General features: G+C 54.3%; 1 protein-coding gene across 8 annotated transcripts in view; it reads left to right on the top strand.

Annotated features, from left to right (window-relative positions):
• Positions 1 to 1,266: 1,266 nt before the first annotated feature.
• Positions 1,267 to 26,301, top strand: part of Pacs2 (phosphofurin acidic cluster sorting protein 2) — a 77,011-nt gene continuing 51,976 nt past the window's right edge. For 5 of the 8 annotated variants that reach the window (XM_069997420.1, XM_069997417.1, XM_069997416.1 and 2 more), the window contains exon 1: positions 1,270 to 1,425. In XM_069997420.1, the coding sequence (XP_069853521.1) occupies positions 1,307 to 1,425 (119 nt within the window). In that variant the 5' untranslated portion in view covers positions 1,270 to 1,306. Of the gene's footprint in view, positions 1,426 to 26,301 lie in introns of all 8 variants that reach the window. The other 3 variants (XM_069997422.1, XM_069997421.1, XM_069997419.1) reach the window with 3 other exon arrangements.

Raw genomic sequence — 26,301 nt, 5'->3', positions numbered from 1 at the left:
GAGACGGGATGCAATGTCATTGCGGGCTCACACGGGTTCCTGGTACAAAGAGGCCCAGCTCCACCGCGCCACTGGTGTCAAGCCCCAGTGTGCACGGCGAAGTCACCCCACATTTCCTCCCTGGGCCCTTATTGTACGGCCTGGCGCACGCAGACACGCGGTCAGGCAGCCCATTCATCTGCCTGCAGTGGCACCCGGCCTGTCCTGAGCACTGCGTGCCAAGTGCTGAGGTCAGTGGATGTCTGTGCCCTGGTCCTCGCAGGGCCGGTCCCCTGCCTGCACCGACCCCATCTTCTAGGTACTAGCCCCACGGGTCAGACCCGACCGGGGCGGGACCACAGTGTAGGCAATACCCGGTCAGCCGGCCGTGGACAGACAGACAGGCTGCCTCCGGCCGTCCCGGGCCGTGGCGGGAGCGCTGCCGCGGCAAAGGGTCCGAGCCGGCCGAGCCTGGGCCGGGACTGGTTCAAAGACCCGGTTGTCGATAACACTTCGCGGACGGGAGCGGGAGAAGCGCGCTACGTAAAGCCGCGGGACAGACAGGGGACGCGGCGAACTCCGCCGGGAGCCGCGGCCGCCCCGGGGCCCAGGCCTCGGGCGGCGAGCGCGGGGCGGGCCGCGCGCGAGCCCCGCGCGGGAGGGGGGCCCGGGACGGCCCCCGACGCCTCGAGGAAAAAGCACTGCGGAATAACGAAGGGCCGGGCCGGCGGCGGCGGCGGCGGCGGCGCGGGGCCGGCCGGGGCCTCGAGGCGGGAGGGTGGAGGCTCCGGCCCGGGAGGCCCGGTGGCCCCGCCGGAGCCCGGGAGGCGCAGAACAATGAGCGTTCGGGAGCCTCGGGACTCGGACGCGGGAGGGCAGGGGCGCGGAGCTGGCGAGCGCACCGACCCCGAGGCCTCGAGCCGTCCCGGGGACCCGCGACGTCTCGGGGCCCGCACATCCCACGCGGGAGTCCCAGGGGGCGGGGCGCGCGCCGGGCGGGGCTTACGCGCAGGCGCGCCAGCGCGCGCTCCCGCGGCCGGCAGCTGGGACGCCCTGGGGGGCGCGCGCAGCACCTCACTTCCGGCGGGCGGTGATTGGGCGTGGGGCGCGAGCCCAGCCCAAGCGGCCAATCCGCGGCGCTGCGCGGTGAGGGGCGGGGCGCGGGAGCCGCCGGGACGCCGCCCGCGGGCCTGCTCGACGCTCTCCCGGCCGCCGGCACCATGTGACCGCGCCGCCGCCCTCCGCGCGCCCCGCCCGCCCGCTCGCCCGCCGCGCTCCCGCGGCCCGGCGCAGCCCCAGGCCGCCGAGGGACGGCGGGGCCGGCGCCATGGCCGAGCGGGGCCGCCTCGGCCTCCCCGGCGCGCCCGGCGCGCTCAACACGCCGGTGCCCATGAACCTGTTCGCCACCTGGGAGGTGGACGGCTCCAGCCCCAGCTGCGTGCCCAGGTACGCCCCTCCGCGCCCGCCGCGCCCCAGCGACCCCGCGCCCGCCCCGCCGCGCCGCGCCGCGCCCGCCGCGCCCCCCGCGCCTCAGCGCCCCCGCGCCCGCCCCGCCCCGCCCGCCGCGCCCCCGCGCCCGCCGCGCCCCCCGCGCTTTGTCCACGCGCACCTGCCGGCGCCCCGGCCTGCTGCCGGCCAGCCGGCCCGGCCCCCGGACGCCCGCCTCCCGGGCGGGACTGTGCGGTGGACCTCGGGTGGGCGCTCGTCCTCTCGTCCGGGCACCGACGTTTCCGACGGTGTCCAGTCCCCGCGGCCTGCGCCTCCCGACGCCGACTTGGGACCGCGCCGTTTGGGGCGCCCCGCGCCGGCCCGGGTGGAGACCGCTCCCGGCCCCGGGCCCCTGGTGCTCTTTGCCTGCAGCTGCTAATTTTGACATTGCAAAGGGCTCTCCGCGCCCGGCCCCGCGGCCTTCTGCCCGCTTTGGACACCCCCCCCCCCCCGCCTCCCTGCCAGCTGGAAACTTTTGTGACTCTTCCTGGCTTGGTTCCTGTGCTGCAGGGGAGAGAGAGGAGAGGCCGGAGACCCCGGCGGGGAGAGACCCCCGGGAGAGGCCTGCAGGTCGGCCGCGCCTCTCCCCAGGAGCGCCGGGGTGAGCGGTCGTTCCCCGCGGGGACGTCGGACCCGGCCAGTGGACCTTTGAGGGGACCCCACGGGCCGTGGAGAGCTGTGAGGACCGGGGCTCATGCAGATAGTCTTCAGGAGTGCCTGTCGCTCCTTCAGCTTGGTAGGATCACAGGGCGCTGGATGGCGGGTGTGCCCTCTCTCAGCGCAGGGCCAGGACTTCAGGGTCTTGGCTGAGCCCTGTGGAAATTGAGTGTTGAGCATGACTTCCGTACATGCAAGACCCCCAGTGCCCAGGTAGACTGTGTCCACGAGAGAGCCAAGGGTCAGCATTTGCCTCAGAGCCAAGCTTAGGAGTGGCTCACAGGCTCAGCCGAACCCCAGGATTTGGGATCTCTCCCGACATCACCACTGTCATCCACCTCATGACTCTTGTGCTGGCCCTCAGCTGTTCCTGGATGCCAACCCACCACACCGAATGCCCCCCAGCAGGCAGGCAAGCATGGCCTGCCCTTTCTCCATCTCTTCAGCAGCCTCTGAGGCTACTGAACAAGGGCCAAAGTCTCGCCTCCTCCCTCTTCCCTCCCTGTGTGTGTGTGTGTGTTTGTACATGTGCATGTGGGCCACATGCAGGGCTTGAGCTCCCTCCCTAAGCTTTTTTTTTTTTTTTTTAAAGCTCAAGGCTAGCGCTCTACCACTTAAGTCACAGCTCCATTTGGCTTTTTGGTAGTTAATTGGAGATATTAGACTCACAGCCTTTCCTGCCTGGACTGGCTTTGAACCAAGATCCTCAGATTTCAGCCTCTTGAGTAGCTTCTATTAGAAGCATGAGCCACAAACACACCTAGCTTTTTTTTTTTTTTTTTTTTTTAGACAGTCTTGCTGCTTTGTCACAAACTCCTGCCTCAGATGATCCTCCTGCCTCAGCCTTCAGAGTAGCTGGAGCCACATGCACAGGCCATTGTATTTGGCTAGGAAGGACTAAAGTCTTTCTTTTTGGTCGGTCGTGGGACTTGAACTTTGGGTTTGGGTGCTGTCCCTCAGCTCAAGGCAAGTGCTCTCCACTTGAGCCACAGCACCACTTCCAGTTTTCTAGTGGTTTATTGGAGATAAGAGTCTCACGGACTTTGCTGCCCAGGCTGGCTTTGAACCGTGATCCTCAGATCTCAGCCTCCTGAGTAGCTAGGATTACAGGTGTGAGCCACGGGTGCCAGGCAGGATTGGTCTTTAACCTTAGAGAGGTAGAGGAGTGTGGTACAGGAGGCGGGGGAGGGAATGGAGTGGTTAGCGCACCCAGTGTAGAACTGGGCTTTGTTTTCTTGTTGTTTGGTTGTTTGCTTTGAGACAGTCTAACTTATATAGTCTGTACTGACCTCAAACTTGTGGTTCTTTTGCCTCAACCTCTGGAGTGCCAGGATTCTCAGCTGTATAATATTCCCTGGAATGGCAACACTTTGTCTTTGCTTCTGTCTTTGTTTTTGCCTAATTATCAACCTTCCACTGTATACATTCTTGTCTCCTTTGGTCTAGTCTCTCCCTGGGGATGGTGGGTCTACCTTGATTGCTTTGTGGCAGGATTCGAGGGTGTGGGGCATTATTACCTGGTGGCTTCCCAGAGTGGTTGTGCCAACTCCAGCCCCTAGGGTTGGGGACAGGAGTCCCTGTTGCTCTACATTCTTGCCAATGCAAGTCCGACTTAGTTTTTACCAGTCCTGTGAGAGTGAAATGGTAATGTGTTTTTTGTTTGTTTGTTTGTTTTTGTCCGTTGTGGGGCTTCAACTCTGGGCTTGGGTACTAACCCTGCGATCTTCAGCTCAAGGCGAGCACTCTACCTCTTGAGCCACAGCGCCACTTCCGGTTTTCTGGTGGTTTATTGGAGATAAGAGTCTCATGGACTCTCCTGACGGGGCTGGCTTTGAACGGAGATCCTCAGATCTCAGCCTCTTAGTAGCTAGGATAGCAGGCATGAGCCACTGGCGCCCAGCCTGTTGTTTTTTGCTAGTCCTGGGCCTTGACCTTAGGACTTGGGTGCTGTCCCTGAGCTTTGTTGCTTAAGGCTAACACTCCATTACTTGAGCCACAGCTTCACTTCTGGCTTAATTGGAGATAGAGTCTTACCAGCTTTCCTGCCTGTGCTGGCTTCAAACTCCGATCCTTAGACCTCAGTATCTTGAGTAGTTGGGATGACAGGTGTGAGCCCCAGGGTGATGCTGAGCAAGCCCTCCACCGCCCAGCCCAGCCCAGCCCAACGTTTGTGTGACGCTTCCCTTTTCTTTTTCTTTTCTTTTTTTTTTTTTTGGGTCCGGTCATGGGGCCTGAATTTTTGCTTATGTGGTGCTGGGGAATTGAACCCAGGGCCTCAGGCATGCAAAGCAAGCGCGTTACCACTGAGCCACCTTCCCAGCCCCGACGCTTCCCTTTTCATTTCTACTGTGGTAATTACATAAGCTGATTTGCTAGTATTAAGTTAATTTTTCTTGGAAAAACCTTGTTCGGTCATGTTGTGGTACCTTTTGTTCACTGGTGGATTTAAAACTGTTATTATTGGGGCTGGGAAGGTGGCTCAGTGGTAGAGTGCTCGCCTTGCATGCATGAGTCCCTGGGTTTGATTCCTCAGCACCACATAAGCAAAAAAAAGAAAAAAGCCGGAAGTGGCGCTGTGGCTCAAGAGGTAGAGTGCTAGCCTTGAGCTGAAGAGCTGAGGGACAGCGCCCAGGCCCAGAGTTGAGGCCCCACGACCGGACCCAAAAAAAAAAACCAAAACTGTTATTATTCAGATCTGGGACTATAGTTTAGTGGTAGAGCCATTGTGCGCGCGTGCGCGCGCGCGCACACACACACACACACAGGCGACCTTTTTAGACAGTTAATACTCTGTGTAGAGCTCTTGGTTTGCAGCCCTCCTTCCTGTCTGCCTTCCTTGTAGGTGTGATGCAGCATGCCTTGGGCAGAGGCTGGGCAGTGTGTTGTCCAGTCTGCTCTATGCATCGTGGTAAAACTGGTATTGTTTCTTAAATGTTTGGAAGAATCCACTATAAGATAACCTGACCACTGGGCACATGTAGTGGCTCATGCCTGTAATCCTAGCTACTCAGGAGGCTGAGATCTGAGGATCACAGTTCAAAGCCAGCCCTGACATGAGCATTTGGGAGATTCATTTCCAGTTAACCAGCAGAAAACTGGAAGTGGTACTGTTGGCTCAAGAGCCGAAGAGCTCAGGGACAGTGCTCAAGCCCAGAGTTCAAGCCCATGACTGATTAAAAAAACCCTGACCTTATCTAGGTCAGGGTCACGCCCACCTCCTGCTGGCTGAGATCTGAGGATCATGGTTTGAAGCCAACATGGTAGACAGTCCAGGAGCTTTTTTTTTTTTTTTTTATTTTGGTAGGTTGTGGGGCTTGAACTTAGGGCCTGGACTCTATCCCTGAGCTCTTTTTGCTCAAGCCTAGTATTCTACCACTTTGAGCAACATCGCCATGTCTCGTTTCCTGGGGGCTAATTGGAAGTAAGAGTCTCACAAGCTGGGTGCTAGTGGCTTATACCTGTAATCCTAGCTACTCAGGAGGCTCCAATCTGAGGGTCATGTTTTGAAGCTAGCCTGGGCAATAAAGTTCGTGAGACTCTTATCTCCAGTAAACTACTCAGAAAGAGCTGGATGTGGCCCTGAGTTTAAGCCCTAGGACTAGCAAAACAAAGAGTCTCACAGACTTTCCTGGCTGGGCAGGCTTTGAACTGTGATCCTTAGATCTGAGCCTCCTGAGTAGCTGTCATTATAAGTGTAAACCATTGGCACCCAGCCTCCATGAGACTCTTATAAACTACTCAGAAAAAGCTAGAATTGGAACTGGCTCAAGTGGTAAAATGCTATCCTTTTTTTTTTTTTTTTTGGTCAGTTGTGGGGTCTGGATGCTGTCACTCAGCTCTTCAGCTCAAGGCTAGCCCGCTACCACTTGAGCCACAGCACCACTTCCAGCTTTTTCTGCTTATGTAGTGCTGAGGAATCAAACCCAGGGCCTCATGCATGCAAAGCAAGCGCTCTACCACTGAGCCATCTTCCCAGCCCTAGAATGCTATCCTCGAGAGAAAAAGCTCAGAGACAGTGTTCAGGACCTAAATTCAAGCCCCAGGACTGACACAAAATAAGTAAATAAAATTGACCTTAGAGAAAGGTTTTCTTGCTGGGCCCTAGTGGCTCACGCCTATAATCCCAGCTACTCAGGTGGCTGAGATTTGAGGATTGTGGTTCAAAGTCAGCCCCGGCAGAAAAGTCTGTGAAACTCTTTTTTTTTTTTTTTTTAATTTTATTTTTTATTTTTTTGCCAGTCATGGGACCTGAGCTCTGGGCCTGGGCACTGTCCCTCAGCTTTTCAGCTCAAGGCTAGCACTCTACCACTTGAGCCACAGCACCACTTCTGGCTTTTTCTGCTTATGTGGTGCTGAGGAATTGAACCCAGGGCCTCAGGCATGCAAGGCAAGCGCTCTACCACTGAGCCACCTTCCCAGCCCTGTGAAACTCTTATCTACAATTAAATTACAGTGCTCTGCCACCCCTGGCTTTCTTTGTAGAAAGTTTAGGTATTGATTTTATTTCTTTAATTGTTTTTAAAATATTTAATTAATTAATTAATTTTTGTTCGTTCTGGGGCTTGAACTCTGGGCCTGGGCGCTGTCCCTCAGCTCTTCAGCTCAAGGCGAGTGCTCTACTATTTCTTTAATTGTTGTAGAATTCTTTTCTCCTTTTTAGTTTTGAAAAATTCTATTTTTCAGAGAAAAAAATTGCAGGTTTATTTTGTTGTTGATACTGGAAATTGAACTCAGACTCTTAAACTCTGGGTTTTGTTTTGTTTTTTGGTTGATCCTGGAGGCTTGAACTCAGGGCCTTGGTATTGTCTGTAAGCTGTGTTTTCTCAAGACCAGCTAGCACTCCATTACTTGACCTGCTGCTTCTGGCTTTCTGCATGCTAGGCGAGCACTCTACCACTAAGCCACAGTCCCAGTCCCAAGATTTTCACCCTTGCTTAGCTTTTTCCCTCAAGACAGGGGCTCTATCCCTTGAGCCATACTTCTGCGTCTAGATTTTGCTGGCTAGTTGGAGATGTGAAGTTTGAGGACTTTTCTCAAGTATAGATTTTTTTTTTTGTCGGTTGTGGGACTCTAATTCTGGGCTTGGGTGCTGTCCTTGCACTCTTCAGCTCAAGACGAGGGCTCTACTGCTTGAGCCACAGCGCCACTTCTAGTGTTTTTTATTGGAGATAAGAGTCTTATGGACTTTCCTGCCTGGGCTGGCTTTGAACCACAATCCTCAGATCTCTGCCTCCTGAGTAGGTAGGATGACAGGCGTGAGCCACCGGCGCCCGGCTTCTCAAGTATAGTTTTAAACCTTGATCCCCAATTCAAGTTTTTAGGCTTACTGGCATAAAAAAGTTTATAATATTTATATGTGTAGTATTTGTAGTGCTGTGTCCTTTTCATTGTTAAATGATTACTTGTTCATGTGTAATCTGTTCCATCTGAGGGTCTCCAGTTGTTTTTTTTTGTCTGTCGTGGGGCTTGAACTCCGGGCCTGGGTGCTGTCCCTGAGCTCTTCAGCTCAAGGCTCTACCACTTGAGCCACAGATAAGAGTCTCACGGAGTTTCCTGCCTGGGTTGGCTTTGAACTGTGATGCTCAGATCTCAGCCTCCTGAGTAGCTGGGATGACAGGCGTGAGCCACCAGTGTCCCACTAGTTGTTGTTGTTGTTGTTGTTTCCAGTTCGCGCGTGCGTGCGCGCTTATGTGTGTGTGTGTGTGTGTGTGTGTGTGTGTGTGTGTGTATTGGAACTTCAACTCAGGGCAGGCCCCTTTCCTTTATCTTTTTTCACTCAAGGCTGGCACTCTAGCACTTGAACTACACCTCTACTTCTCACTTTCTGCCTGGTTAATTGGAGGTAAGAGTCTGATAGATAAGTCTGCCTAGGCTTCAAACCTTGATCCTCAGATCTTAGCCTCCTGATTAGCTAGGATTACAAGTATGAGCCACTGATTCCCAGTTTTATCTTTTTTTTTTTGTCATCGATCTTGAACTCTGGGCCTGGGTGCTGTCTCTGAGCTCTTCAGTTCAAGGTGAGTGCTCTACCACTTGAGCCACTTCCAGTTTTCTGGTGGTTAATTGGAGACAAGAGTCTCATGGACTTTTCCTGCCTAGACTGACGTCGAACCACCATCCTCAGATCTCTGCTTTCTGAGTAGCTAGATTAAAGGCATGAGCCACTGGCACCCAGCAGGTTTTATCTTTTTTTTTTGGGGGGGGGGTCTGGTCATGGGGCCTGAACTCTGGGCTGAGCCACAGTGCCACTTCCGGCTTTTTTCTTTTTGCTTATGTGGTGCTGAGGAATCAAACCCAGGGCCTCATGCATGCAAGGCAAGTGCTCTACCACTGAGCCACCTTCCCAACCCCTGGGTTTTATCTTTTTTAAATCAGAGTCTTGCCATGCAGCTCTGGTCTCAAATATGTCATACTCTTGCCTTCACTCCCTAGTGCTGGGATTGTAAGTGTAAACTACAACACTTAGCTGTTTGTTGATTTGCTACTGTAATTAAATACAAGGCCTTGAATGCTAGACAAGAGCTGTACCACTGGACCACAGCCCCAGTCCTTTGTTTCTAATTCCTTAAGGTAAACATAGAACTAATTATGTTTCTTCTTTCTTTTCCTTAATGTAAGCATTTTTAGCTGCATGTTTTGCACTAATGCTTGAATTGCATTGCACAGCTTTTTTTTTTTTTTGTTGGTCATGGGGCTTGAACTCTGGGCTTGGGCGCTGGTCCTTGCGCTATTCCGCTCAATGTGAGTGCTCTACCACTTGAATCACAGCACTGCTTCTGGTTTTCTAGTGGTTAATTGGAGATAAGAGTCTCTGACTTTTCTGCCTGGGCTGGCTTTGAACTGTGATGCTCAGATCTCATCCTCTTCAGCAGCTAGGATTACAGACATGAGCCACCAGTTCCTGGCTTTGCACAGCTTTTTTTTTTTTTTTTTTTTTTTTTTTGCCCGTCATGGGGCCTGAACTCTGGGTCTGGGCGCTGTCCCTCAGCTCTTCAGCTCAAGGCTAGCGCTCTACCACTGGAGCCACAGCGCCACTTCTGGCTTTTTCTGTTTATGTGGTGCTGAGGAATCGAACCCAGGGCCTCATGCTTGCAAGGCATGCACTCTACCACTGAGCTACGTTCCCAGCCCCTTTGCACATGCTGTCCCTGAGCTTTTCTGCTCAAGGCTAGTACTCTACCACTTTGAGCCATAGCTCCACCTCTGGTTTTCTGGTGATTTATTAGAGATAAGGGTCTCACAGATTTTTTCTGTTGGACTGACTTTGAACCACCATCCTCAGATCCCAGCTTCCTTACTAGGATTTACAGGCATGAGCCACCAGTACCTGGATAATTTTTTTTTCTTGCTTTTTCCTTACGTTGTTTTTTCTTTTTTCTTTCTTTCTTTATTTATTCATTTTTTATTTTTTTTTTGTCGGTCGTGGGGCTTGAACTCTGGGCCTGGGCACTGTCCCTCAGCTCTTCAGCTCAAGGCGAGCGCTCTACCACTTGAGCTACAGCGCCACTTCCGGTTTTCTGGTGGTTTATTGGAGATAGGAGTCTCATGGTCTTTCCTGCTTTGAACCTCGATCCTCAGATCTCAGCCTCCTGAGTAGTTGGGATTACAGGCGTGAGCCACCAGCGCCCGGCTTTACGTTGTTTTTTCTAAGTTTAACATACAAATGTTTTTTTCCTTAGTTATCTCTCAATTTTCTTCTTTTTTTTTTTTCCCTACTAATTTCTGCTTTACTTAGTGGTAGTCACTGAAGGTAGTCAACATGACACCAAGTCCTTAAGCATTTTGGAGGCTTGCTTTGTGGTTTAGGATGAGGTCAGATTTTGTGTGTGTTCTGTACGCACTTAAAGAGGACATGTGTTAGGCAGTTGATGCAGTGTTTGCTATCTGTCCATGAGATTCAGGCTTGGTTTATGGTGGCTGTCAAATTTGTTTCCTTTTTATTTACTTGAGAAGTATGTTAAAATCTAATTTGAGGGAGGATTTGCCTATTTCTGTACAGTTTTGTTACTGTTTTAAGGTAGCTCTCTTCATAGCCCAGGCCTAATGAGAAATGCATGTGTGTGGCTCTCTGTATCACCACACCGAGCCTGTTCACAGTTCTGTCAGCTTCTGCTTCACACATTCTACGTACAGACATGTTTAAGATTATTATGCCTTCTAGGGGTTTGAACTTTGCATTATATGACTCTTCCTATCTGATAATACTTTCTGCCTTAATGTTAACTTTCATGGGGGTGTAGCGCTATGTACGCTTTCTTCTGGATAGTAGTACTTGCCTTCTAGATCTTTTCTTACCTTTTTTACTTTAAACTTACATATGGAATATTGATAGGTGGTTTTTCAGCATGTATTTAGGATTGTGTTTTTATCCAGTCTATCTTTGGTTTTCAGTGGACCATGTACTCAGTTTATGTTAATCTAAATTGGTAATATTTGGATTTATCCATTTTTGAGCTTTGTAGCATCTTTTACTTTTTTATGTGTGCCAGTCCTGGGGCTTGAACTCAGGGCCAAGGCACTGTTCCTTAGCTTCTTTTTTTGTTCAAGACTAGCACTCTACCACTTGAGCCAGCACCACTTCCTGCCTTTTCTGTGTATGTGGGACTGAGGAATCGAACTCAGGGCTTCAGGCATGCTAAGCAATCACTCTACCACTAAGCCACATTCCCAGCCTTCTTTTACTTTTTGTTTGTTTTTCTTTAATTTTCTATTTTGCATTTTTTCCCCTTCTATTTTTTTCTGTTAGTGGTAAAAATTAATCACTGCTCCTATTTCTTTGGTGGCTTCCCATGAATTTTAATGTGTACACTTACTGTCATATTTTAGAGTTCTATTCACTATGTTTTTTATTTTTATTCTGAGCAGCAGTCTTGGAGCACTTTACTCTAGTCCAGCCTTTTCATTTCATATGCTTTTGTTATGGCAAATTTCAAGCATGCTCTTAGCCATCTTCCCCATACCTATTATCATTATTGCTGTAGCAATGAATACTTGGTAACTTTTTTTTTTTTTTTTGGTCAGTCATGGGCTTGAACTCTGGGCCTAGGCGCTGTCCCTCAGCTCTTCAGCTCAAGGCTAGCACTTTACCACTTTGACCACAACTCCGTTTCTGATTTTCTGGTAGTTTATTGGAGATAGTCTCACGGACTTTCCTGTCTGGGCTGGCTTTGAACCACCATCTTCAGATCTCAGCCACCTGAGTAGCTAGGATTACCAGCGTGAGCCACCAGCACCCAGCACTTGGTAACTTTTTTTTTTTTGGGTCCGGTCGTGGGGCCTGAACTCTGGGCCTGGGCGCTGTCCCTCAGCTCTTCAGCTCAAGGCTAGTGCTCTACCACTTGAGCCACAGTGTCACTTCCAGCTTTTCTCTTTTTGCTTATGTGGTGCTGAGGAATCGAACCCAGGGCCTCATGCATGCAAGACACGCGCTGTACCACTGAGCCACCTTCCCAGCCCCCTTGGTAACTTTTAACTTACCTCTTCCTTTGTTCTTCATTCTTGCATCTCAGAACCTAGAGTCATTGTGCACAGCCCTAGACTTTCTATTGGGGAGGATCTGTTGACAGTGAGCTGCCTTTTTGTCTGAAGCTATCTTGTCTCCTTCACTCCCATGAGGCCTTGTGCTAGTTCCATGCTGGCTCTTGCTCGAGGTGCATCTGCCCCTTGGTAGAGGTGCCTTGACTTTCACTTGCAGTCTTGGTATAAGCCAGCTGTGCCTCCCTGGAAGGCCCTCTGAGTGGTGGTTTGTGGCCCTTGCTGTTGGGGTGGCCTGTCTGAGGGTGTGTCCAGGCACACACTTGCCTATGCCCCGCCCCACCCCACCTCGCCCCGCCCCCTACCTGTTGTTATTGCTGTAGCCGTGAATACTTGGAAACCTTAAGCTCGCCGCTTCTGTGTTCTCCATTCTTGCATCTCAGAACCTGGAGTCATGTTTGCAGACTGAGACTTGCCTTGGGGAGGAAAGGTGTCCTGTGGCCCTAGTTACTGGACTTGGGAGGTTTTCCTTAGTTCTTGGATGTTCTTTGCTACTTCCTGATCAGTTATTGCACCCTCTTCACCGCTCTCCTCTCACCTCTGGGGCACTGTGTGGCCCTGTTATCCCTCTCTCTCCCTGTCTGTAGATGAGCAGGGTGTCGTGGTGGAGAGCAGGCCTGTGTGCCTTTGTGTTTGTGGAAGGCCCTTGGGGACACAGGCTGCTCCCCTCTCCATTGCCGCCATGTGCTGTGCTCCCATTCTGGGCACCGTGTCTGACTTGCTCAGCAGCCATGCACACATGGATGGGAAGCTGTAAGGCATCTCCTGTGCCCGACTATTGGGTGTCTGTTGGACTCTGTGTTAGGCCTGTGTGGGCAACAGGGTGATGTCAGCTGGTATGGCCTCCAGGGCCCTCTGGGAGCCCAGGCATCAGGTGCTGTGGCGGTGGCAGTGGGGGCCCAGATACAGGTGGAAAGGTGATGCCCCACGCTACTGTCTGTCCCCACCTCTCGGCTCCAGCAACTCAGTGTATCTTTCCCTAGGCCTTGGGCATTATGGACTGGACCTGCTTGCTTATTCAGACCTGGGCTCTGGCCACTGGCTCCCCCTTGGGGTCCCGCTAGGGCACAAGAGATGCCTTTATAGCTTTCCCATCCACGTGTGCTTGGGCTGCTGCCTTCTCTTGAGGACCATCTGGTTGGCTATGTGGACCTCTTCAGGTAGCATTGAGGAGACATATGACCTAAAAACAGTGTGCAAATGCATTTAGAAACCAGTTCCCTCTGCTCTGGGGTGAATGGGAGCAGATGGGCTATGCATTCTTCGCCAGCACAGGCTTCATCAAGCTGTGGGATGGTGACCCCAATGCCTCTGAGAACCGAGATCCTTGCCGAAAAAGTCACAACTTTGCATGTCTCCAAGGAGTCCAGCCTATGCAGGAAGCTGGTACCCTCAGATCTGTTCTTTACAGAGGGAAGGATAAATACCCAGGAGGCCCTGTTGTTGCTGGGCCATTGTTGGGCTGTGTAGAATCCCAAGCTGTGGCTGAGTCTCTTGTGTAGTGTGTAGGATTCAAGTGTCTGCTAACCAGAAGTTTCTGAGCCATGAGAAGCAGAAATAGGTGGTGGTAGAAACCAGAGAAGCCAGCAGACTGCTTCCTGCCCCTGTCTTTGGGTGTGAAGTCTGGCAGGGCATCCACATGCTCCGAATTTGCCTTTCCCTCTATCTGTATAAGCATTTCCTGCCCCAGCTGCCAGCCCAGGTTCCCCTGTGTCTCAGTCAGCACTGTGGTCCCTGTCAGGACGGGTTCTGTGTTCGGTAGTTAGCACCGGGGCACTGTGGTCAGGACATGTTCTGTGCTCAGTAGTCAGCACTGGGGCACTGTGGTCAGGAAGGGTTCTGTGCTCAGTACTCAGCACTGGGGCACTGTGGTCAGGACATGTTCTGTGCTCAGTACTCAGCACTGGGGCACTGTGGTCAGGAAGGGTCCTGTGCTCAGTACTCAGCACTGGGGCACTGTGGTCAGGACATGTTCTGTGCTCAGTAGTCAGCACTGGGGCACTGTGGTCAGGAAGGGTCCTGTGCTCAGTAGTCAGCACTGGGGCACTGTGGTCAGGAAGGGTCCTGTGCTCAGTAGTCAGCACTGGGGCACTGTGGTCAGGAAGGGTCCTGTGCTCAGTACTCAGCACTGGGGCACTGTGGTCAGGACATGTTCTGTGCTCAGTACTCAGCACTGGGGCACTGTGGTCAGGACATGTTCTGTGCTCAGTAGTCAGCACTGGGGCACTGTGGTCAGGAAGGGTCCTGTGCTCAGTAGTCAGCACTGGGGCACTGTGGTCAGGACTGGGTTCTCCCAAAATGCATTGTTTCTGTTCAGGGGGACTTGCCCAATGTGGGTACACAAGGCTGTTGTGAGCCGTGGTGGGGAAGGTGTGGCCAGCTAGGAGAGCTCTGTGGGCAGAGGTCTGGCTCACACAGGTCACATGTGGTGCGAGGACCCACAGTGTGCTCCCTGTCCATCTGTTCATTTCCTTGCCTTGATCTCTTCCTTGTCCAGCTGTGTCCTCTGCAGCAGTGCAGTTGGCACTGTACACAGCGGTGTACTTGTGCCAGGCTGGTTACCTGGAAGCCACTTGGACATAGGTGAGCACTGCAGTGGCCAGGCTGTCCGTCCTCTTTCAGTACTCACCAGAAGAGTGCTATGTCCTCCCTCACCAGGCCAGGCATGGACCTGTGTCTGGTGAGGCATACATACATTCTTTTCATAGATGCGTTCTAGATTATGAGTGTAGGCAAAGACGGAGCACGTACTGGTGCGAGTACCTGCCCTGGCCACCTGTGCTTCCATCTTGACTTACAGACTTGACCCCTAATGCCTCTTCCTCCTGTGTTTTACTCTCTATAGTCTTGTTTTAGTTTTTGGGGTTTTTTTTTGGTCGGTCAGGCTGTCCCTGAGCTCTTCAGCTCAAGACAAGCACTCTCTACCACTTGAACCACAGTGCCACTTCCATTTTCTGGTGGTTAGTTGGGGATAAGAGTCTCAATGCCTTTCTTGCCCTGGCTGGCTTTGAGTCTCGATCCTCAGATCTCAGCCTCCTGAGAAGCTAGGATGACAGGTATGAGCCCGGTGCTTGTCTCTCTAGTCTTGTTTAACTGCCAGACAGAGGTGGTCAGAGGTATGTTGGCAGTTGAGAACAAAAGCATGTGAGCCTTGCCCTCCACCCTACATCTGTAGCTGCCCTGTAGGAGGCATGAATGCCATGTCTTCTTTTGTTGTGTCACACTTAGGGCTTGCAGGTGAGGTGGACAGCCTTGCCTGAACTTCCGTATCGTTTGAGCTGCTGGGCACAGATGCTGAGGCGTGTGTTAAGCTCCTGCCCTTGTGTCTTCCGGCCCTGGGAGAGCAGGTGTCACTGGGCTCCCTGAGACCAGCGCCTTTGTCGCTGCTTCTGGACACGAATGCAGCAGGCCTGGGGCTTCCTCAGTTGCGGGCTCGTGAGGGCTCTCATGGCTCACTCTGGCCAGGGTGTGAGCCTAGCCGGTCTTCCACCCCTGGAGCAGTCCAGGAAGGTGTTTGGCTGGAAGCTGGTGCCTGTGGGTAGAAGAGTGCCTCGTGCCAGAAGTTTCCAGCTCCCACTGGTGCCCAGTAAAGGTGCACTGCGGTGGGCTCACGAGAAAGGTCGGGAGGACAGCCTCTCAACACTTTTGGGGCTCCCCTGTCCAGGTGAGCATGCAGGTGATGAGTATCCTCTGTGTGTCTTCCAGACTCCCCTCACCCCCCCTCACCTTGAGCCTGGCCTCCCTGGCCAGGGCGCGGTGACCTGCGTGTCCAGATGGACTGACGTGGTCTCTGTGTCCTCCCTGTGGCCAGCTGCTCACCCCTGCTGCCCAGAGGGGGAGGGCCCCTGCCTGTGCCCTGCCATGGGCAGCTCCACTGGTTTCTAGCCTGGCTTTGGACTCCTGCTTTCAACTGCCAACCGCTTTTGCCGCAGCACGATTTACGGGTTACTACACTTGGAAAGTTAAAATAGCCCAGAAGTTGCCACGTCCGAACACATTACTCTCCTCTCCTTCAGCCCAAGCAGGAAATGGAGCTACTGCATGTGGCTTGTGCTTATTACGACGTCACACGACGTCACTGATCAGATCCAGCACTGGGCAGGACGGTGAGCGCATTTGCTGTGTGTATTAGCTGCATCTCACCCTGGGGAGCTGGCAGCTGGAGGTGGGAAGGAAGTTGAACCTGGGCCACTTGAGGTTTGAGGGCCACACAGAAAGCCCTCAGAGGTGGGGACTCTGCCAGGCACTGTCTGTCCCATGGGCCTGGCAGAGGCAGGAGGCCATGCTTGTTGGGAGCAGTGACAGATGAGGCTGACCTTTGTATTCTTGCCTTTATCCTGTTCAGTTGTGTCTTTTTTTTGGTCAGTCATGGGTCCTGAACTCTGGGCCTAGGTGCCGTCCCTCCGCTCTTCAGCTCAAGGCGAGCGCTCTACCACTTCAACCACAGTACCACTTCCGGCTTTTTCTGCTTATGTGGTGCTGAGGAATCAAACCCAGGGCCTTATGCATGGGAAGCAAACACTCTACCAACTGAGCCACCTTCCCAGCCCCTCAGTTGTGTCTTAATGGTGTTTGGAGGCAGGCACAGGATCCTTGACTGGTATTTGACCTAGGGTTGGCCGTGCTGGACAATGGCTCTGCCCCTTGCTTTCCACATACCTGGAAGCATGATGGCTGAGGGGCCCAGGTCACTCCCACACATGCCCGCCTCGGCCCTGGTCACCACCACACGTGCCCACCTCAGCCCTAGTCACCACCACACATGCCCGCCTCGGCCCTGGTCACCACCACACGTGCCCACCTCAGCCCTAGTCACCACCACACATGCCCACCTCAGCCCTAGTCACCACATGTGCCCACCTCAGCCCTAGTCACCACCACACATGCCCACCTCAGCTCTGATCACCACACGTGCCCACCTCAGCCCTGATCACCACCACACGTGCCCACCTCAGCCCTAGTCACCACCACACATGCCCACCTCAGCCCTAGTCACCACCACACATGCCCACCTCAGCCCTAGTCACCACATGTGCCCACCTCAGCACTGATCACCACACGTGCCCAACTCAGCCCTGATCACCACACCACACGTGCCCACCTCAGCCCTAGTCACCACCACACATGCCCACCTCAGCCCTAGTCACCACATGTGCCCACCTCAGCCCTAGTCACCACATGTGCCCACCTCAGCACTGATCACCACACGTGCCCAACTCAGCCCTGATCACCACACGTGCCCACCTCAGCCCTGATCACCACACGGGCCCACCTCAGCCCTGGTCACCACCACACATGCCCACCTCAGCCCTGATCAACTCACGTGCCCACCTCAGCCCTGATCACCACCACACGTGCCCACCTCAGCCCTGGTCACCACCACATATGCCCACCTCAGCCCTGATCACCACCACACGTGCCCACCTCAGCCCTGATCACCACATGTGCCCACCTCAGCCCTGATCACCACCACACGTGCCCACCTCAGCCCTGATCACCACATGTGCCCACCTCAGCCCTGATCACCACCACACATGCCCACCTCAGCCCTGATCACCACCACACGTGCCCACCTCAGCCCTAGTCACCACCACACATGCCCACCTCAGCCCTGATCACCACCACACGTGCCCACCTCAGCCCTGATCACCACATGTGCCCACCTCAGCCCTGATCACCACCACACGTGCCCACCTCAGCCCTGATCACCACATGTGCCCACCTCAGCCCTAGTCACCACCACACATGCCCACCTCAGCCCTGATCACCACATGTGCCCACCTCAGCCCTAGTCACCACCACACATGCCCACCTCAGCTCTGATCACCACACGTGCCCACCTCAGCCCTGGTCACCACACATGCCCACCTCAGCCCTGATCACCACCACACGTGCCCACCTCAGCCCTGATCACCACATGTGCCCACCTCAGCCCTGATCACCACACGTGCCCACCTCAGCTCTGATCACCACACGTGCCCACCTCAGCCCTGATCACCACACGTGCCCACCTTAGCCCTGATCACCACCACACGTGCCCACCTCAGCCCTGATCACCACATGTGCCCACCTCAGCCCTGATCACCACACGTGCCCACCTCAGCCCTGATCACCACATGTGCCCACCTCAGCCCTGATCACCACATGTGCCCACCTCAGCCCTGATCACCACATGTGCCCAACTCAGCCCTGATCACCACACATGCCCACCTCAGCCCTGATCACCACATGTGCCCACCTCAGCCCTGATCACCACATGTGCCCACCTCAGCTCTGATCACCACATGTGCCCACCTCAGCCCTGATCACCACATGTGCCCACCTCAGCCCTAGTCACCACCACACATGCCCACCTCAGCCCTGATCACCACATGTGCCCACCTGAGCCCTAGTCACCACCACACATGCCCACCTCAGCCCTGATCACCACACATGCCCACCTCAGCCCTGGTCACCACACATGCCCACCTCACCTCTGATCACCACATGTGCCCACCTCAGCCCTGCTCACCACACGGACCCACCTCAGCCCTGATCACCACATGTGCCCACCTCAGCCCTGATCACCACATGTGCCCACCTCAGCTCTGATCACCACCACACATGCCCACCTCAGCCCTGATCACCACACTTGCCCACCTCAGCTCTGATCACCACCACATGTGCCCACCTCAGCCCTGATCACCAAATGTGCCCACCTGAGCCCTAGTCACCACCACACATGCCCACCTCAGCCCTAGTCATCACCACACGTGCCCACCTCAGCCCTGATCACCTCCACACATGCCCACCTCAGCCCTGGTCACCACACGTGCTCACCTCAGCTGTCAGGCTAACAGAGATTTAGGAGGTTTCTTTCATTGGCAGCATGAGTCCCTCACTGGCCCTGGTCCCCAGGGTGGGCTGGAGCACTCATGATCTAGCTTTCATTACTGGAAAATGCCTCCTCCCATGTGCCAGCCCTTGGCTGGCCAGGGTCTGGAGGCCACGTGGAAGACTGCTTCTGGACGTGCTCCCTGTCCAGTGGAGGGGACTCGTGTAGGTGTGGGGATGAGATGACAAGGGGAATCTCTGGCACTCCATACAGCAGTCAGTGAGGCCAGAGGGCCTGAGGAATGGAGGGCACATCCAGCTCTTCCTGGGAGCTAAGAGAGGCAGCCTGGGGAGTCTTTGCACATGTTTTCATGACTTCGTATTCTGACTCCTGGCGAATATGTTCCCTTGATTTTTTTTGTTGTTGTTTTTGTTGGTTATGGGGCTTGTACTCGACCTAGGCGCTGTTTCTGAGCCTCTTTCCGCTCAAGGCTAGAGCTCTATCACTTGAACCACAGCACCACTTCTGTTTTTTGATTGGTTAATGGGGATAAGCATCTCCCAGGGGAAGTAGTGCTGTGGCCCAAGCTGCAGAGCACTCGCCTTGAGCTGAAGAGCTGAGGGACAGCGCCCAGGCCCAGAGTTCAAGCCCTGTGACTGACCAAAAAAAAATAATAATAATTTTTAGACGGGCACTGGTGGCTCACACCCTATTCTAGGACGCTACTCAGGAGGCTGAGATCTGAGACCGCAGTTCAAAGCCATCCCAGGCAGGAAAGTCCATGAGACTCTTATCTCCAATAAAACCACCAGAAAACTGGAACTGGTGCTGTGGATCAAGTGGTAGAGCACTCACCTTGACCTGAAGAGCTGAGGGACAGTGGCCAGGCCCAGAATTCAAGCCCCATGACTGACCAAAAAAAAAAAAGAGTCTCCCAGGGACTTTACTTCCCGGGCTGGTTTCGAACCTTGATCCTTAGATCTCAGCTCTCTGAGCTAGGATTACAGGTGTGAGCCACTGGCACTGGGCTGTGTTCCCTTGAGAAAGCAGTAATACCTCATAAAAGCCATGCTGCTTCCTGGGGCTCTCAGCAGTGCTACTCTAGACACACAGACATTTCAGCTGTCAGTGTTGGATACAGCATGGTCTGTACTGTAGGCCTCTGCCATGTTGCTGGTCACGGCTGCATGGAGGCCCAAGGCAGGGAACAGGCAGGCCCAGGGGGACAGCTGCCACCACCAGCTGGGGAATGCAACTCAGACCCTGCTCTGCTCTGGGGTCATCAAGCCACACATGGCTACACTTAAAATAGGAGCTGGCTGCCTTACCAGGTGGGATGTGGCTGGTTGGGGCATCGGTCATGACCTGTGCTTTCTGTGGGGATATGGCTGAGCTTTTCTCTAACACATGCTGGTGGGGATATGATTCACTGTCTGCTTAGCTGCAAGGTCCTTAGCTCCTTTCAATGAAGCTATTTGTCCAAGAATGAAAGGAGTCTGATCAGACTCACTTAAGAGAGTTCCTAGCCAATTTCCTCATTTGTGTCTTCTAGTTACTTTAAGAATAAGAAAGAGCCAACTGGGTGCCAGTGGCTCATGCCTGTAATCCTAGCTACTTAGGAGGCTGAGATTATGGTTCAAAGCCAACCTGGGCAGTAAAGTCCATGAGCCTCTTATCTCCAATAAACCACCAGAAAACTGGAAGTGGCGCTGTGGCTCAAGTGGTAGAGCGTTTGATACCTAGTACACTGTCAGCTAGAGGCAGCTGCAAAGTGAGGGGAGCTAAAGAGCTAAACAGAGGCCTTGGCAGAAGCAAAGTTGTGCTCAGTGGGTACCCTGGATAGAGAAGGAACTTGCCTGGTGTGGCTCTCATCCCTCCTACCGTCTTCTAGCCTCTCAGGTCCTAGGTGTCCTCTGTGGCCTTGGAGATTTGCTTCCTGTTTATTGCCTCCTTTCCCACCTGAATGAGAGTCCCTGGAACCAGAACCAGCCTACTGTCTCCTGCCTGCTGTCCCTGTCTTTGGGGCCAGGCTGGCTGATGGTTGAGTCCAGTCTCCCAGCACATGGAGCAGTAGAGTAGGAGGCTGGGGAAGTGCTGTGGCGCTAGCTGAGTGGCAGGAGGCCGTTAGAGCACAGTATCCATGCAGATGACTTCTTAAGAGCTCAGCTCTTGTTGAGCACATTGAGGCGGATAGCCGTGACACACACTCGGGCTCTTTCCCCAGGCAGGACGTGGCAGAGGACGTGGCAGCCCAGCCCAGCCAGTGTGCAGCCAGACCCCGCAAGTCTGCCTGTGGGGCTGGGTGTGCGGGTCAGTGGCAGAACACCTGCCTGGTACGCATGAGGCTCTGAGAAAGTGGGAAAGAAGACACTACTGTGGCAGTTAAGGGTAATAAGTGGGAAAAAATATTTTTTGGAGATGTCAGTGTGCAGCCGTCTGCTGAACAGCGTGCCTCTGGCTGCACTGAATCAGCTTGCAGGGAAGGTGCGAGGCCATGGTTATGTCCGGATTCAGTGCTGGGGCAGGCCGTTCCTCAGAGACCAGCTGTCAGTGCTGCTGGGCAGCACCACGTGCGGTGCGTGCACACGTCTCCTGTGCAGGGAGCCTGGGGATGGCTTCCAGGCTAGAGGACAAAGCCACACCTCCAGGGTAACAGCAGCATAGATCTGGGGGGAGCTGGTGGATGCCTATAAGAAGACGAGGTCTGTTTGTGGGAGGCAGCAAGGACAGAAAGCCATGAAGGGCAGGCGTGGACATGGCACCTGTCCCAGCTGTGCTACTCAGGTGAAGGGTCTGGGTCTCTGCTGTACATCTCCCTGAGGGCCAACATGTATGCCCCCCAGGAGCAAAGCCCAGCACAGTCCCCTGGGGCCCCTCCCTCTGTGGGCCTGAGTACCAGAGTCACAGCATTTGCCTCCCTTGGATTCCTGGCTAGGCCCCCCAAGACTCCTGCATCTCCTATCTGCTCCCATCCTGGGCTCTGGGGGCCGGCCATATTTCCACTTGCCCTGAAGTACCTCTTGCTTGTTTCTGTCATCCCGCTTCTTATGTGCACTGCTCTATATCCTCTCCACCTGGTAACCTCCCACTTAAGGGACACTGTCCTTCCTGGACCCTGGGCTCTGGGCTCTGGGTCATGGCCTCACTTTTGGGAGTGGCTCTGTTAATGCCTGGACAGCTTTGTGAACAGGCACATTTAGCCTGTGTATCCTTGATGATGGTTATTTGCGGTGATTTGTGTCATTTTACGTTCTCCTTATTTTTTTCTTTCCAATCCTGTGTTCTCTCATTTCTTCCTTGAAGGTCATGTTTGATGAAGATTGGTTGAGTTTTCTTTATTACCCACTCCAAGATACTGGTTTCTGGTCATTTCTTTTTCATTTCTTAGACAATGATACTTGTCTTTTAAGGTTCAGCATCCCTCTTAACCCCAAAGGAAGCTGGCTCATACATGTGGGGGTCTGGCTCATACATGTGGGGGTCTGGCTCATACATGTGGGGGTCTGGCTCATACATGTGGGGGTCTGGCTCATACATGTGGGGGTCTGGTTCTTACTGGGCAGTCGTGCTCTAGCTGCTGTACACTGCAGCTCCTTTACTTTTTTGTTTTGTTTTGTTTTGTTAGTTGTGGGGCTTGAACTCTGGGCCTGGGCGCTGTATCTCAGCTCTTTAGCTCAAGGCAAGTGCTCTCCCACTTGAGCCACAGCACCACTTCCAGTTTTCTGGTGGTTTATTGCAGATAAGAGTCTCATAGACTTTCCTGCCCAGGCTGGCTTTGAACCGAGATCCTCAGATCTCAGCTTCCTGAGTAGCTAGGATTACAGGCGTGAGTCACTGGCGCCCAGCCTTCTTTTTTACTTTTTGTCTGTCATGGGGCTTGAACTCTGGGCCTGGGCGCTGTCCCTCAACTTTTCAGTTCAAGGCTAGCACTCTACTACTTGAGCCACAGTGCTACTTCCAGTTTTCTGGTGGTTTATTGGAGATAAGAGTTTTATGGACTTTCCTGCCCAGATTGGCTTTGAACCATGATCCTCCAGTCTCAACCTCCTGAGTAGCTAGGATTACAGGCGTGAGCCACCAGCTCCCAGCTAAGCAGCTTCTTTACTTAAAGGAGTCCTGTAATCCTAGCTACTTGGAAGGTGGAGATAGGAAGATCACAGTTCTAGACCAGCCCAGGCAACAAACTTGTCTAGACCTTAGCTCAAGTAACAAGCTGGGCCTGGTAGTTCTTGCCTCTAATCCTAGCTACTCAGATTGGTCAAGTATACCTTTGCACTTGAAGCAGCTGTGGAGAAGGAAGGGGTGGCTTCCTGGGGCCTTTGGATCTTTGAGCTAGAGGATGCAAGTCCAGGGAACCTGAAGCCAGCAGCCTCTTATGATGTGACCCTGAGCAGGTGGTGGCTGATGCTCCTGTGTGGAACCATGGGATCTGTGCTGACGTGTGTGTGTGCCTCATCTCCACGGCCCCAAGGCCTCCTGCCCAGATGTTCATGTGCCATGGGGATGTGGTGTTCCACACAGGTACCACACGTGGCCTGTCCATGCTGGCTGTGCTGTGCCCTGGCTCTGGCCCCCCGCCACCTTCCTTCCTATAGTTCCAGACCCTGGCTACACCTCTGCCCGTCCCTATTATCCCTGGACAGGACTGGCCTCTGCTGTGGCAGGAAGGTGACCAGCCTGGTCCTGGCCCTTAGAGGCCTATCCTTGAGCACTGGCAGTGTGGGCATTGAGGGCACCTCTGACCTTCTCTCCTCATTAGCAGGGAGCAGCTATGTTCAGATAAGGCTTGAACATTGGAGAAAGCGAAGCTCAGTAGTTGAGAGCTGGCTGTGTTCCAGGCCACCCTAGTGCAACCTGGGGACCCTGGAGGGAGACAAGCGCCCAGCAGGTGGAGTGAGGCCATGGCCACGTATGGAGCCTGCTTTGTGAGGGGTGAGGCCACAGACATGTGTGGAGTCTGCTCCATGAGTGGAGTCTGCTCCGTGAGGGGTGAGGATATGGACACGTGGAGTCTGCTCCGTGAGGAGTGAGGCCGTGGCCGTGTGCGGAGCCTGCTCCGTGAGGAATCTCCTCACCTGGTTGGTGTGGCTGCGACCTGCGACCTTTAACCAGAGTCCTCTCCTCAGTCATTCACCACAGTGGGATCTGGCCCTGTCCTGTGGGCAGCCTTGAGGATACATGGCAGGATGCTAAGGCCTCTAGGGCGCTATCCTGTGGTATTCCCCTGCCTGGAGGGTGTGGGGAGCCAGGCTGGCTATCCATACCGTAGGGGTGGCTTCTGGACACAAAAGGCTCTTTAGTTAGCTCTCCTAACAAAGCTCATGGTCAGCAGTCTGGGGCCCACGTGCCGCCCCACACAAGGCTGAAGTCTTAACTGTGTGCTTGCCAGGTGCTTGGAGGAAAGAGGAGGTTGTTAGTGTTCTCAGAGTGCCAACCAGGGTGTACAATGCTTTTCTGTCCTCCTTGGGTTCTGCCATTGAGGTAGCTCAGCCCTCCCAGAGCTGCAGAGGTGGCCGCAGATCTGCTCCCCTGCTCTGGGTAAGAGCCTTTCTGGTGGTGACATGGCCTGGGTGGGGCTTACGGTGGGGACCCTGTGAGGTGGTGGACTGTGAGTGGGCTGGGGACTCCAGTGTCAGCCGGGTGCGGGGGAGTGAGGGCTGGGGGGGCTGGCCGGAGGATGACAAGGATGGCCGCTGGAGGGACTGCTGCGAGGTGTGTGCAGGCGCTGTGCCAGTGTCCCCATGCCAGCAGTGAGCGCCTGTTGTGGCGGCTGGTGCTGTGGAGAGCCTCTGCGCCCTGTGTGTGGGGGTCTCCAAGTTCCCCCTCCTGCCCCCACTTGCTGCTGTGAGCCCCAGCGGTGCTGGTAAACCTGAGCTCTTGGCAGTGGCTGGTAGAACATTGGAGACACAGTGCAGGAGCAGACAGGTCACCTCCTGCAGAGTGGCCCCTCAGGTCAGGTGCCCCACCTGCCTGACTTGAAGGTGGGTGTCCTCACCTACGCTGAGGACGTTCACGCGGCTGCCGAGGCAGCCCTGGGTGTGTGAGAGCTTCGGGAGATCTACTCAGCCACTTGCTTGCTGTGTGAACTGGTGACTTCCCTGGAGGCCTTCCATGCCAGACTGCCCCACAGCTGCCCTGTTCTCCTGGAGGCTAGGTTTTGCCCATCTCTACCAGTCTACAGGGCCCGTGAACCAGAGTGCGGGCTGAAGCACAGATTGGGCTGTCCAGAACACACTTACCACATGCACTTGCTCCTGCCGCCCTGTCTGGAGCCCGCTGTGCCCACTCACACTTGCTCCTGGTGCCCTGTCTGGAGCCCGCTGTGCTCACTCACACTTCTCCTGGCAACCTGTCTGGAGCCCACTGTGTCCACTCACACTTCTCCTGGCGCCCTGTCTGGAGCCCGCTGTGCCCACTCACACTTGCTCCTGGTGCCCTGTCTGGAGCCCGTGGTGCCCACTCACACTTCTCCTGGCGCCCTGTCTGGAGCCCACTGTGCCCACTCACACTTCTCCTGACACCCTGTCTGGAGCCCGCGGTGCCCACTCACACTTCTCCTGACACCCTGTCTGGAGCCCGCGGTGCCCACTCACACTTCTGGCGCCCTGTCTGGAGCCCGCTGTGCCCACTCACACTTCTCCTGGCGCCCTGTCTGGAGCCCACTGTGTCCACTCACCTTCTCAGCATACCACGGCAGGTCTGCAGCAGGACCTGGGCCCTCCCAAGACCCATGTCCATCACCATCTGTTGCTGTATCTGCTGGACAGCAGGTCATCTTGGAGAGAGCAGGTGGGAACTAGAAAGGGTGCAGTGTGACAGTCCAAAGCCCTCTTGGGGCAGGATGGGCAGTGTGGAGTAGCATGGCTGTCCAGGGATGAGTTGGAGCTGGGGTGGTGGGGTGAGGCGGGTCTGTGGGTGACCCCCATGGTCAGGACATTGCCTAGGTTTTGCAGAGGCTTTTCCTTATTGAAATTGCCGAGAGACATTGGGCAGAGATGGTGGTTCGTCACATATGCGCCCCTTTGCTTCTTTCTGGAGCCTAGGAAGAGATGATGAAGGAGACCCAGTCCTCGAGCCTAGGAAGAGATGATGATGGAGACACGGGCCTGGAGCCTAGGAAGAGATGGGGGAGGAGACACAGGCCTGGAGCCTAGGAAGAGATGATGAAGGAGACCCAGGCCTGAAACCGAGGAGGAGATGATGAAGGAGACACAGGCCTGGAGCCTATGAAAAGATGGGGGAGGAGACACGGGGCTGGAGCCTAGGAAGAGATGATGAAGGAGACACAGGCCTGGAGCCTAGGAAGAGATGATGAAGGAGACCCAGGCCTGGAGCCTAGGAAGAGATGATGATGGAGACACCGGCCTGGGACCTAGGAAGAGATGGTGATAGAGACTTAGGCCTGGAGCCTAGGAATAGATAATGGAGACCCAGGCCTGGAGCCGAGGAAGAGATGATGAAGGAGACACAGTCCTGGAGCCTAGGAATAGATAATGGAGATACAGGCCTGAAGACTAGGAAGAGATGATGGAAACCCAGGCCTAGAGCCGAGGAAGAGATGATGTAGGAAACATAGTCCTGGAGCCGAGGAAGAAATGATGAAGGAGACATAGTCCTGGAGCCGAGGAAGAAATGATGGAGACATAGTTCTGGAGCCGAGGAAGAGATGATGAAGACAGGCCTGGAGCCTAGGAAGAGAGGATGGATACACAGTCCTGGAGCCTAGGAAGAGATGATGATGGAGACCCAGGCCTGGAGCCGAGGAAGAGATGCTATGGAGACATGGTCCTGGAGCTGAGGAAGAGATGATAAAGGAGATACAGGCCCTT

The sequence above is a fragment of the Dipodomys merriami genome, unplaced genomic scaffold, assembly GCF_024711535.1.
Source record: "Dipodomys merriami isolate MVZ:Mamm:240054 unplaced genomic scaffold, mDipMer1.0.p SCAF_50, whole genome shotgun sequence".
Lineage (NCBI taxonomy): Eukaryota > Metazoa > Chordata > Mammalia > Rodentia > Heteromyidae > Dipodomys > Dipodomys merriami.
Note: the sequence above shows the minus strand (reverse complement) of the source record. Positions and strands in the feature narration are given on the sequence as shown.